The sequence below is a fragment of the Dryobates pubescens genome, chromosome 13, assembly GCF_014839835.1.
Source record: "Dryobates pubescens isolate bDryPub1 chromosome 13, bDryPub1.pri, whole genome shotgun sequence".
Taxonomy (NCBI): Eukaryota; Metazoa; Chordata; class Aves; order Piciformes; family Picidae; genus Dryobates; species Dryobates pubescens.
The window spans coordinates 29,610,103-29,624,161 of record NC_071624.1 but is presented as its reverse complement, the minus strand read 5'-3'; the positions used below and the strand labels follow the sequence as shown (position 1 = coordinate 29,624,161).

Here is a 14,059-nt window from a genome sequence, read left to right as displayed (position 1 = left end):
AGCTCTTGCCCCACCTACCCTGCCAAGTTGCAGCACCAGGTGAATTCAGAATGTGAGGAGAGAGGCCAGCATGAGCAACTCAAGCTCTCAAGCTCTATCAGGACCACACAACTCATGCTGCTGTCTTCCTTCTGCTGCCTTGTTTTTAAGGTACTCTCCTCCACACAGTCCTCTTTGGCTGAATGCCTACACAGCTCAGGTTTCCAGGACCTTGTCCATGACCTGGTGACAGGTCTTAAGATTTTAATGGCTCTGTCCTAAGTTCCTTTAAGTTGTCTGTTTTCTGTTCTCTTCAATGAGGTGCTGTTTATGGTGATGATCTAAATTCAGTGTGATTTCCCCTCTGCATCTGCTAAGCTATTTCTTTCCTTCCCACGAAACAAGGAGCAGGGACAGCATCTTGTTTGTCCTGCCACCTGTTTTCCAAGCCAGGACATTTATTTTTTGCCCTTTCTCACGGAAGAATGACAAAAGCATAACTCAGGCACAGAGCAGGCCAAGCTGCTGAGCAAATCCAAAGCAATGGTTCATGGAAGAGTCCTTCCAAGCTAAGGTTCCTTCCCTTCCCTCAGACACAGCCACGACCTCTCTCAGTGAATCATCTTTTCCTGGAGAGGTGTCAAGGAGAACAATTTCAAGCTCCTATTGAGCACCAGCTACTGGGCTGCCCCAAACAGTTTTGAATCTGGCCACCAGAGAAACAACCTTGGCAACAAATTATAAATAAGAGGAGGAAAACAAGCCCTGCCTGCTCCTGCACAAAAGCATCACAGCAGAGATTCACTTATCTGTTTCAGAAGCCCATTTTTCAGATGGATAACTGGTTCCCAGAGGGAACTCAGAGAGTGCCAAGCACAGCTGGAGCTTAGGTGATGCTATAAAATGATCAATAGGTAGCAGCTCTGGATGCAGAAGAGCACAGGAGATTAATTGTGCCTTTGATCTCACACATAGGTCCAAATCTCCCTCCCTCTGGAAGGTCAGGTGTGGAGCTGCCACTGATGTTGAGTATGAGAACCAGGGCCAGCCTCTTGCTGCAGGGTGGCAGAGCAGCAGCCAAAGCACCCCCTCTCCTCTTTTTGTTTGAATCTTCTTCTCTACACAAGCACATGGTCTCCCCTAGACAGTACTGTGTCTTGCGTGAAACAATTCCCAGGCCCCTTTTAGTCAGATGGCCACCCACCAGCAGTGCAGAAGGGGAGAGTGACCTTCCATCCCCACATGCCTCTTCCTTCATGCTGCCTTATTGGAAACAGCTTCCCAGCCCCATCAGGACAGACAAGACAAGCCATCAGATCCAAGGGTTGGGTTGGGTTTTTTTTTGGGGGGGGGCGGGGGGGAGGGCAAGCAGAGACCATCAAGAGCAGTTGCATTTGACTGAAACACTGACTGGAGCCTCTTGCCTAGGCTGGACTCCAGGCCTGGCTCTCAGCACTAGGAGGCCATCCCGATGGGAAGGATTCGTGCACGTTCAGCGGCAGTGCTCAGCACCAGGTTTTGTACTCTGGATGCCTCCACTCCCTGCACATTCACAGAGCCAGACTGCATGCCAGAATTCATTTACAGCTTCAGCTATAAAACTGAATCCAGCAAACCCTCCATAGAAGCAGACAAGTCCCCAGTGTAATAATAAAGCAGTGCAAGACAGATTAGGAACCTAAAGCACAGAAACCACAGCATCTGAGAGGCTCCCATCCAAGGGCAGCAGCTCTGCCAAAGCCTGTATTTTCCTAATCCCCTGCACTGATGATGCATCAAACACAATGCATTGCTGAGCAAGGCAGACAGAGATGCAACCACAGTCTGTCTGTCTGGTGGGAGACAAGCTACTGCAGGACATTGTTCAAAGCACTCTGGTGGCACTGAGTCACTGCAGCTGAAAAAGGTTTTGCTTATGCCACCCCCAGAACTGATGACGAGCCCCTGCAGGCTTGGCTCAGTCTGATGCTCCAAAACCTCCAGAAGCCATCTCATCACCATCTTCTTCCACCCAAGTCCTCTCACTAAAAGCAGGATGCAAAGGCCAAGGGGGGGCTGAGAAAATGCCTGCTGCAGTTACCCACCATGCCTGGCTGTTGGTGCTGGAGGAGCCTGGCGAGGGGCAGAGCTGTTTGTTTTTCCTGTCTCTCGGTTCTAATCTCTTCCTCATTGAGGTCAGGTCACAGACTTCCCAAACACATCCCTGCGTAGCAGCCACGGCCTCACCGCGGCGGTTTTTGATTTCAAAGGATAAGGACAGAGGTGCGGTGAGGAGACAGCAGTCCCTCGCCCTGCCTGCTGCAAAGCCAGCTGCTTCTCACTGTCCCAAGGCAGTGTGGGTTGCATATCGGTCAAAACAAAGCAAAAAATGACAAATTAGGTTAGAGGACTGATGCAGCTTCTGATGGTCATTTTTCTTCTCCCAGACTTGGCTCAGATGGCTCCGTTTTAAATTTAGTGACTTTAGATGCCTTCTCCCCTGTGGTCCTGTAACCCAACACCAGCGCTTTACACAATCCATTAGAGCCGAGAAGTGGCTGGCAGCTCACAAAGACGCAGGCATTAACATAGGGAGCAGCACAATGCCCATTAAAAGGGCTTTCAGTGCTGTGGAGGGGACACAGAAGGCCAGGTATTTCTGTTGGGCAGGCCAGCATGTTCCATAAGGACTCAGAGCTTCCAAAATACCAACGTTTGCAAGCAGTCAAATGCTATAAGCACTTCCAACAGACCAGCTGATGGCTGGCTCTCCTCAAAACCAACTTGCACAGGAGGACTCTAACTACCGTCTGACAAAAACAATCTTCAGGAACCAAATTTTCACTTCTAAACCTGACCCCCCGCACGGAGGGTTCAGCGCTGTGTTTCAGGTTTAATGTGCTGCAGGTCAGAGCTGCAGGGTTTTGAAGCGGAGCAGCAGCTTTGCAGGGCTCTGCGCTCTGCTACAGGCCACACCGGGATGCAGGCACTCAGCTAGATGTGAGCTCTCCCCAAATGTGAGCACTGGGGATTTTATCTGGAGTTTACTTGGTATGTGCTTAGCAATAAAGTTAAAAGGGAGGCAGCTAAGCTGGGGTATTAAGAGAGTGCTGTGAACAGCTGAGTAAATGGGGGGGGGTTATTTATCACCATGTTAGCCATACGAAATCCAAGCGTGACCACATAGAAGGCTTAAGTGCAATAAATTTTCACTGGGACAGCATTTCAAACAGTGATTATGGGCAATGTCATAATGTGATTTATCAGTAACTGCTCCTTAATGCAAACTAATGAGTACCCAGAGATAGAAAGGGGGAATGAAACTCTCAGGCCAGGCTCCCTGCTGTGAAGGCTAACAGTTCTCAGAAGAGCCTGCTGCATCTCTCCCTGCTGAAGCAGGAGCTGAGGCTCCAGTCTCAAACCTGCACAGTAACTGCCAGGCCACGCAGTTTATTTGAGGATGATTAGCTAATTACAGATGAATGAAGCGTTAAGGTATTTCAGAGTGACACATGACACGCATGGTGCTGCTCCCGAGTCTATCAGCACAGTCACATGCAGCACCAAAAGCAGCAGCTACAGTTGGCAGTGTCCTCCTGAGGATTTTTCTTGGGGCACTGGCATGCAAAGCTCAGCTGGCCACAGGCAAGTAGGGAAGAGTTCAAAGTATCTTCTCCAAGAGCTGTGGTTTTGTTTCAGACACCTAACTTCAAAGTCTGGATCTCCAAGAGATGCTGAAGAGCTGCACCCTCCACAGGCAAGGGGCTTCTGTGTCTCATCTGCCAGCTCTTCCATGCTGCTCAACTTCAAATCCTATCCCAAAAAGACACTCAGAATATTCCCCTAAAATCTGAATGTCTTTTCCCCCTCCCTACTGAGCTATCTTTGCACAGCACAGCAGCTCTCAGACTGTGAAGGCAGAAAACACACCTCACACATGTCCTGCTGTTATAAGTTACTCTGAGGCAAAACATGCATCAAATGCCTCAGCACCTGGAAGCACCACAGCCTCTTATCACTGGAAGGAAAGTGGGTTCCCTAGAGGAAGAGTTGTGTCTACATTCAGACACTGAAAGTAGTTTATGTTTATCCAACCCCAACCCTTCTGTGCTTGGCAAACAGCAGACAGTGACCATCAGATTATTTTGTGGGGTGGTTCAGGCACGTAAGGAGGAACCACTAAACACAAACACCTGACAAAATCTGCCTCAGCAGGAAACTTGAGACAAGAAAGTGTCTTTTAACCTTGCCAGCAGCTGCTGGTGTTTGCTGCCCTACCCCACCTCCCTCTGTGGTCTCCTTGGATGGAGAGGTTCTTCACACAGACACTAACAGCCGCGGACACCGCACGCTGCAAAGCAAATAGATTATCACATACAGACTGGAGAGAAGCAGAGCCCTCGATAAGCTCTGTGCCATGCTGGTTACTTACTTGGCAAATTTAATGCAGAACTGAGTGAAATACTTTCTGGTGGAGGCCAGGTTGTCACGGATGATGGGAACGTTCTGTTTGATGTGGAGAATCACTGAGGTGACATAAGGGCTCTGGTCACCAACATGTTCCACATTCTGCCACTGCATCTGCACAAAGGGGAGAAAAATAACCCAGAAGACTGTTGGATTCATTAAGGTTCAGGCAGTAGGTAAGGAAAAGTGTGCAAACTTCCTGCCAACAGATCTCTAAGGAACCATCAAGAGATTCCCTCTGGAACTCACCACCAAGGTCAAGTTCTTTGCCACTGCACTGACGGGGCAAAACCCCTTCCACAACGAGACACGAAGCAAACCTAGCACAGCCCTTTCTGCACCAGAGCAAAGAGAGATCCTGACTGGTCACCCACACAAACACAGACCACGAGGAAAAGGCTTTTGGAGCTGGCCAGACTGCCTCAATATTGAACAGTTTCCAGTTTGCTGGGATGAAATGCCCATAGAAATCCTGATTACAGGCATTTGAGAAAATATCTGCAAGCTTGCAAAGTCTGGATTCCTGTATGGCAGCCAAGACTTTCATACTGGTGAGGCTGATGACAGATAGATGGAAGAGGTAGAAACAGGCTTAAAAAGTCCAAAGCACTCCACACCAGCATAGCTCAGACTGAAAACACTTGTGGTGTACAAGCTAGGATGCCAACTGCAGCTCACCCCAAATACATGTGAAAAAAAAAGTACAAACCAAGACGAGTTCCTCAAGCTCCCATTTTGTTTTCACTTGCTGTCAGCAGACACACAACAGAATAGCCCCTGCGAGCCAGCTGTGCGACTGCCCTGCCTCTGAGCCTCGTCTGCAGTGCACAGGCAGCACACATGTGAATTAAAACCAAAAAAGGAGGTAGTTGGGTAAGGCCCTGGCCAAGCATCCCTGCGTGTCACCGAGGCTGAGTAAGGAGCAGGAGCATCCAGCACAGTGCTGGTAGCTGAGCTACTGTTCAGCGGCTACGCGCTCTGCGACGTGCTCCAGCTGCGTGGAGATGCTGCTGCTCGTGCCAGAGAGGAAACAGGAGGAAAACAGATAGGAAATCAGGATAGTAATCTGGGCACATGAGGAAGATGAGCTTTGTCTTCTGAGAGGGTGTTTGTCCTCAAACTTGTTTTCTCAAGTTCTGGATTTTGCACGTGAGGTTGTTTTGTTCCTGGGTTTAATTATGGCTGCTTTGTCCACTGCAACCCAGCCGAGTCAATTCCATCCAAACATGCAGCCTGAAGTGACTCAGTGGGCAAGAGAAGCCAAATTCTTTGCAAAACCACAGTGTCTGAGGGAGCCTGCATGTGTCCTACCAAAGCTGTCTTAGCTAAACCAAGCACCCAAACCCCCAATCTGCTCATCCTGCATCACCAGGTACCTAGAGGGGACCTCTCTGCTCATCCTGCATCACCAGGTAGCTAGCAGGGATCTCTCTGCTCTCATCTTGCCTCTCCAGGTAGCTAGCAGGGATCTCTCTCATCACCTGCTCTCCAAGCCTTACTTCCATTTTGAAGACTGCTCAAGAGACAACTACTCTGCTCTTCTACTCCTCATGGTGCTTGTCATACCCAAAGAAAACACTTCTGTGGCTGTCTCCCTGCTGGACTCCCATATTCCCAACGCTGTCCTCTCCTTGACAGGCAGCAATCCTCAACCAACAGAGCATCCCCAGGTAGTGAGAATGGCCAGAAAGTGGGAAGGAACTGCTGAGTTGAATTATTGCAACAACAATAGAACAGTAGCTTTTTCATTTTGGTGCTCTCCATTCCAAAACCAATACTTCACCAGCAAACCTTTTAAAGCATGAGCAGTAAAAATAGCCCTTTGTGTGTGTGTGTGTCTGTGTGGGTGTGTTTCACCCAAGAAAAAAAAAAAACACAACAAAAAACCAACCCAGTAGCTGCAGTGGAAGACATAGCACACATACTGAAAAGTCATCAAAAGAAACATGAGCCCAACTCTTCTGGTAAAGCTTTGTTCCTGTCATTTGAAATTTATTCCTCTTTTTCCCTGGTCCTGTGTTTTTCTTGGGATATCCACAGAGTTTACACACACAAGCTGAAAGTGAGCCCAAGGCACAGGAGCTGCAAGGCCTTGCACTCACCAGCCAAAGGGAGAAGCCCCATGCAGGGGGGGTGCCCCAGTAGTGGCCAAAAGGCACCTGCACACTGCAAGGAGAGGTTTGAAGACCTGGTGCTACCTCCATATCTGGGCTGTACAACAAAAACCACAGGAGCCTCAAGATTCTGGGGTGCTTTCTTAAAAAGGGGAGAAGACAGAAACCTTGAGCAGAACTTTAGTGGTCTGGCACTTAACAAGACCTGTACAACCTTCTGGGCGTAGCAGGGGCTCAAGAGTGCCCCTGGGTCTGTCCAGCTGTGGGTCTCCATGTCTCCAGAGAGCTGGAAGTGGGGTGGCTGGGCCAAAACTGGAACCTCCATGTCCCTGTTCCATGTCCAGCACTCAAGTGGTCCAGCAAAAGGGTTACTTTGTGATTTCATGGAGGATGAATCAGTCTCCAAGTCTGCAGCACTCCACTGCTCCAGCATCTGCAACTGATGGGCCAGCACCTTCTCCCTTGACCTTCTGTGGCTCATGAAAGAAGAGGTGGAAGGCAGAAGAAGGACAGTGGGTGCTGCAGGCAGCAGATATTTGAAACTGCCTTTGAAACTGCCTCCCCTGTTTCCCAACACAAGTCTTGGGTTGCACTGCTGCATGCTGCCCTGTGTTTGAGGGCTAAAAAGCACCCATGCTGACTTTTAATTAGCAGCTGGCAGCTCTGATCACCCTGCTCCAGGGTTTTCCTTCTGTTGGAGAGGCTATCACAGCTCCATGTCTAAGTGCTTGCTGTTGTCCACTCAGTTGTAGGGGAGTAGGAGACTGCAGCTGTGCCAAAAGGTTTTAGCAAAACATAAAACCCCAGCAAGTGATGGGTATGAGTCACTAAAATGTCCCTCAGCCCCAATTACAGGCACAGTTCTAGATATAAATCAATGCTTAATTCAGCAAGTAAATCAAACCTCATCCAGGGCAATCCATAAACTTAATTGAGGCACAAATATCCCACACGGATTAGCAGTTCCCTCATCCCAACAATTAAAACCAAAACACACCAGGCAATTTCAGTGCCTGCTACAGAGCAGTACAGCACATTCACAGCACTTTGTTATCCAGGATATGACAAGAGGGGTTTAGGGCAAATTCCTTTCCCACTCCACATCCCAGCTCCCCATCCTGCAGCCGTGTTTAATCCTTCCACACCTGCTGTAAAGTCCAAGTCAAGATTATCACCTATAAATTCTGGGCCTTCTCATCATTCACCATTTCTTCCAGAACACAAAAAGTAAAGAATGAGGGAAACTCAGCACCATTTCCAGCTGAAAGCAGTATTTACGATGCCACTTTCTGTGTTAGATCTCTCAAAGTGGCCAGCAGCCAACGCGGATTTAGAGGTTTAAGTATTTCTTAATTCACCTCTATAGTTACTGAACATTTTTGCAAGAGGGAAAAAAAAAGCCAGACTCCAACAAAGGAGTAGGAGTCATCAGTCTTGGAGGAGACCAGAGTGAAGTACATGAAGCTAAACAAAGGAAGAGCCCTAATGGAGCAGTGGTCTGGAGACAGACCTGCCTTCCCAGCACAGGGAAACTGGAATGGCTCAGGCACATTCTTTATTCCTTTAATAATTCCTGAATTTTTACACCTCCAGAAACTAACTCTGTGTTTAAAGAACTATGTGCACTTCTCATTCAACTGTTGGAGGAACAACCCAGCCCTCAAGGAAAGGGAGGAGGGTGAGGGAAAGAGAAAAACCTCTCGCACCAAACCCAGGTCTAGTAAAAATCACCTAAGAGTGATTCTGTCTGATGCAAATAGTGGAATGTGTGCAGGAGTGACCAGTTGTTTATTTAGTCAATTCCATAACACTTCACTTGTTTATACATCCTCAGTCCCATCACATGTGCTGCATTTTACTAGTGCTCCAAAGACAAAAATAAATGGCCTGCCAGCTGCTGCTTTCTCAAGGTTGTGGTTTGCTTGGGTATAAACAGGCAGAGCACAGTGACTCAAAGACTACCTACCACGCTCTGTGGGCTCAGCAGATCTGAGGACTGCCATGGCACACACACACACAGAGCCCACCTGAAGCACTGAGCCCTTCCTAATGCTGTTGCTTTGCTGAGATTGTAAAAAAATGATATAAAAATCCTCTTTTCATTTGGAGCATGGACAAGCTCTATTACCAGCTGCATTCCACTTCCAATATTAGCTGGGGGTGGCTGGGGCAGTTACAGCTGGAACACATCATAAAGAGAGAACTGAATTCACGGCAGGGAGACAGCTTGTTGATCCTACCAACATGGAGCTCTCTGTGCTTAATATTTCTAATTTGAAAAAAAAAAAAAGAAAATAGTTCAATCCACTTTTGTTGTCTTCACCTCTGTCTGAAGCAGTCTGGGTTTTCACAATACTTTGGCAAGAAAACCCTAGCTCTGCCTTTTCAAAGGTATGAAAGCCAGCAGTGTAACTGCAACAAAATCCTGAGGCACTAATCACTCGGGCCTCTCTAGGAATGGCTCCATGCCTCCTTGAGGGGATCACAGGAGCAACAGGGCTCGATCTCAGCTCCACATTACCCTTTGAGTACCCCCATTTAACAGCCACAAACAGGCAGGCTTGTAAAGCTCCTAGTCAAAGAACACAAAGAGGACAGCAAAGGAGAAGGTGCACTTGAAATTCCAAGCTAGCAAAAGTTTTCCCAATTTCAAGGCTCTCGTTGGCATTAAGGAGGGGAAAGAGAAAGCCTTAAGATACTTACAGAAAGGATTTTATTATCCAGGTGGTTTAATGTGCTGTGAAAGAATGAAAGCTCTCATCTGAATGATAGGAGGTTTTGGAGTAAGGATGAGTTTGTAAGTACAGCAATTGCTGCTTCAAGGAGCAAGCAGAAATCAATGCATGGCTGCATCTCACAACAGCATCAAAGGGATGTGTCAGAAGTGAAATCAGGCAATCAAAGCAACGAGAACCCCTCAGGGATCTTAAGGCAACCTCTTCCCCAAACAAATCCATCCCCTACCTTGCTCATAGCAGTCAGGGCAGGGTCACAGGCTGCATCCAGGTCCTGCACTAACAGCTGTATGCTGTTGGAGATCACACTGTGAAAAAAAAACAAGCAGGAGTTTCAGAGTAGTCCTCAGCCCTACGGAGCCAGAACTGCTGTGTTCGGCCGTGAAGGAGGGAAGTCAGCTCCTAGCTGACAGCAGCCTTCTGCTGGGGAGGCATCTGGCTACAGCTTGCACTGAGGAGAAGCTGGGAAGTGCTGCAAGCTATGCCTGAGCTACACAATGGGCTTTAGGGCAGAGAGGCCACTTTTACAGTTGACCTTTTTCTGTTCTGACGCATGGAAGGGGCTGGAGGTCAAAGGCTTCGGGAAGGCTAATCCCTACCTTCACATCAGGAAGAGGAGAAACCTCCAAGTTCTGAGCCCAGCTCCAAATTTAATCCAGTCTGTGCAAAACTACCATTTTATCATCTCTCCACTTACTCACAGTCAATACTCTACTACTCACAGAAACTTGCAAGGAGGATTTTAAAAAGTACATCTGTCTGAGCTCTGGAAGTGGCTCCCATTCGAGCAGATCAAGGCTGATGTCTTATTTACACTACGTCTAGGATCGCCGCCATCCATTGTTTGAGCTCCTCAGACACACAGCAGGCCAAAGGACACATTAATCAAACACACTGCCCTCCCTCCCTCCCTCCCTCCCTCTCTCTTTTTAATTTTTAAACAGCATGATATTGCTTAGAGACATATTTGATGCCACCAGGTTACGACGTGCACAAAGGTGCAACTGATCCTAAAACAACACCGAGAAACAGTCTGCAGCGACTCAGACCACCCTCAGAGGCATGTAACCCAGCACTCAACAGCACAGCTTCTGCTACAAGAAATGACTGTGTTTCCCTAAGCACAGCTTTTCAAACCATCACAGATGCCTGTTTGTAACTTTGGGATTAAATATGCAAGAATTGGACTTTCCTTTGGCTCCTTCTTGTCATGGTAGCACAGATGGAAATTGCAGCTCTGTAAGAAACCTGACCAATGCCTCCTCAAAGCATCTTTCCTCCCTCTCATCTTCTTTGTGAAGTTCTGGAGTTCACTGTTCAAAATATTTCTATGTCCTCCTCCTCGTTGAGATATGGTTATCACCCACTCTTAATCCTGCTGCTGGGATCCAGGTGTTGTTCTTCACCACAGCCCACGCAGGTCGTCTTATTTCCCTTCCTAGAGCTGCAGCACATAAAAGCTGGCACAGGATGCCAAGAAGAGACTCTTCCTTCAGAGTAATTAATTTGCTTGTAAAGGCAAACTCATCCAAAATCAGCTGGAAGAATTACTATGGGAGATGAAGTGGCTACTGGCTTCAAGTTACACAACCTGAAACTTGCATTGGGATAAAAAAAGCCTGTGACCATTTCTGGTGGTGCCTCTGCTTCTGCTGGGCACTACAGAATTCACTCCCATGGGGGACTCCACCAGCTCAAGTGGTGCCAAAGGAGCTGGACTGAAATAACCATCTCATGGGCACAGCTGACTCCAGCAGGGCACCTGCTGTCAGGGAACGTAGGAAAGAGTTGTGGTTCAGCACCAACATGAAACAACCCTCAGCAGCTTCACCACAAGTCTCCACACATCACGAGGTCTGTCTGAAGCTGGGCCACCAGGCTCTCTCCTAGAAAGCAGAAGGTTGTAAACTGGGAGAGGATCCTTTGTCTACACTTCAAAACGAGCACCTGCAGTGAAGGGGCAGCAAGGAGCTTGTTGCAAATGTGCCAGGACAGCCTGGATCCTGCTTCTGCTAAAAATCACTTCAAATCTTTGCCCCAGGCAGCACAGAACAGTACTTCAGCAGCAGTTAGTGAATCCTCATACAATCCCTGACAGATACACAGAAGCTGAGAGATCAGGAAGCCAAGATCATAACTGAGCAGCGCTGCTCCTGCATAGTAAGTTCTCACTAGAGTAAACTCAACACTTCAGGTCTTCAAGGGGTCTCTGAATGATGCCCACAGCCTCACAACACAGGAATACAGCAGAGAGTGGAAATCATGGGTTCTGGATTTGCATGACAATCATTTTCCTTCTCTTGGGCTCCAAGAAATCATCCTGTCCCCCACTTTTCCTAAAGAAAATGCTTAGCCACCTCAAGAGTAACCTCCCTACACATGTGGCCTTATACACACTCAGGGTGGTTCTGCACTCTCTTTTCTGTGAAGGAAGAAACACCTTCCAGGGTGTACAAGCAGCAATGTTTTATCACTTTTTTTATGGCCATGCCTAACAAGACACCAAATCCCAGAAGAACCAACTTCTTTGCTGTTGAATGAGCAACCACCAGAGAGGTTTATAGCCATGACTTATGCTGACAGAAGACTTAAAGCACTCTACTGGAACAGGCTGGAAGTCAATTAAAAAGCCTTGGTTACATCAGGCCTGTCAGTTTAACTTCCAGACTGTCCAAAGCAGCAAACCTGAGCTATATATTTAAGCAATTTCTAAAACACATCACACTGCCTGCCTGTGACTAGCCACCTCATCAGGCAGCCACTGTGGAGACTGAGCAGTGACTCAATGTAAGTGGCTCCTGCCAGACTGCTCATGACAAAAGGCAAAACTCAGCCTCAGCTTGCCCCTGTTAAGACAATTCCATCATATGGCCTTTTTTATTTCTACTCCCCCAGCTACCTTAATTGCTTTGGCTTAGTGGACACAGCAACCCCAGCTTTCGGGCAGGGATTCACTCTTAAAAAGGTCTGAGAAATATTCAAAGGGAAGGGAGTCTCTGCAGCCTGGAATGGAGCCCAAGATCATGTGAAAAGCCTGGATGGAGGTTCAGTGGGATCCTGCCCAATGGAGAAAGAGAGGAGGAATCACAGGAAGGAAGTCTTTGGAAAAAAAAAATCTTATTACTCTCTGGGCTGAATCTGAGTTTTAGGTAGTAGGAGTGCTGGTGACAGGGATCATGTTCCCAGCTTTGCCAAGGTTTTCTTTTGTCTGATGTGAGGCAAACCAATATTTATGAGGTTTTTTTGCCTCTATTTCCTTCTCAAAAATATTCAGTGTGTTTATCAGTAGTGGAGAGGAGAGGATGTTAGAGGGGAGTATTTTTAGCATCGTTATGTGAAAAGTTATTTCCATGAATGATAATCTTCTCTCAATTATAACTCCCAAATATAAGATTGGATCAGTCTTTTATGTCATCTGAAATGGAGTTTGATCATACTGACAAGGCTGCTGATTAACAGTGGGAAGTTAAAGCAGGAAGGAATGTACTGAAATAGCTTCCTTTCTTGAAATGTAACAGCTACCTCACAGAGCTGCCAAGATGCAAATGATGTTTCAAATGGAAACTCACTGTTTCCCTTCCCCTTTCCAGCGCTCTTGTTCCTTTGGCTAGGAGGATGGGGAACAACTACACCTAAAGAGTTACTGCTGATCTTGGACCAGCCAAAGGATGCCCATTCCTTCACCAGGAAAATCTTTGTGCCCAGGCTGCCTGGCTGGGTGGGTCCTGCTGCTGGCTGGGTCCCCACGACACAGGGATCTTGGGCTCGTATTACTCCAGCACCATCTGGCTGACAAACTGGGATGTTTGAGACATTGTGGGAGGATCATCTGCTGAACCTACATGCTGAAAGTGTCCATCTCTCCCGTCAGGTTGATTCTCTCCACTAGACTTGCATCCACTTTTTCTTTGAGTTTCTCTTCCAGCTGTTAGGAAACAAAACAAGCAACAGACAGATCAGATTTCTTACTTGAAATTACCCTTCTTGAAAATTTATGTCCTGGAAAAGTCAGCTTCTTAACACCTCATCTATGCCCAGACTACATCCAAAACTCAGCCAGTGCACTGGAACTCACTCCTTGTTGGACAGCCTGCCAGGATGGGCTACGGTGGCACTGCATCCTCAGAGAACTAAACCTCCAAGATCATGCATGCAACTCTAGAACAACACACTGACCTACCAGCTTAACACCACAGCATCTGGCCTGCTAACAAAGGATGTTTTTCAACACTCTCTGTGTGCCCAACCTGCAGAGGAGGAGGATTTCCAGTTTTAGTGGTGGAGAGACCTTGATACAGCCAAACATCACAGCTCATCTACTACCCTGTGGCATTTTGAAAGCACCTGAAGTGTAACAAGTACTGTGGCTGCAAAGTGTATCAGCATAAATACCTCCTCTCTTCACTCCACCTCCTCCCAACAGTTCATGCAAGCATTTTCCCAAGCCTGTTCTGAATTGTTGCTTTTTCTTTCCTTTTTTCCTCAAAGGGAGCTCATGAACCACAAGAAGAGTGGTTCTGTTTTCAAACAATTTGGTCCCCAACCCCAAACAAATTACCTAAGAAGTATAAAAGGACTGAATGCAAAGTTGATGCTGCAAAGCAGGATTACAAGCAAATGACTTTTCTCAGGCAAGATCAATACTTATCTTTCTTTGAAATATAGATTTAATAACACAGAGCTCAATAATCAACAGGATGCTATGTGGAGCAGACACTAGTAAGGATATTTCAGTATTTCTGACTCTTCCAGCCTCCCTCCTCAGGAGGGAGAGGAGCTGCTGCT

The 14,059-nt window shown here is 47.4% G+C and overlaps 1 protein-coding gene across 1 annotated transcript in view; it reads right to left on the bottom strand.

Annotated features, from left to right (window-relative positions):
* Window positions 1-14,059, bottom strand: part of VPS53 (VPS53 subunit of GARP complex) — a 72,717-nt gene that overhangs the window by 10,190 nt on the left and 48,468 nt on the right. The window contains exons 16-18 of the mRNA XM_054166293.1: window positions 13,117-13,199; window positions 9,504-9,582; window positions 4,391-4,539 (exon numbers count right to left, since the gene is read on the bottom strand). Coding sequence (XP_054022268.1) covers window positions 4,391-4,539; window positions 9,504-9,582; window positions 13,117-13,199 — 311 coding nt within the window. The remainder of the gene's footprint in view (window positions 1-4,390; window positions 4,540-9,503; window positions 9,583-13,116; window positions 13,200-14,059) is intronic.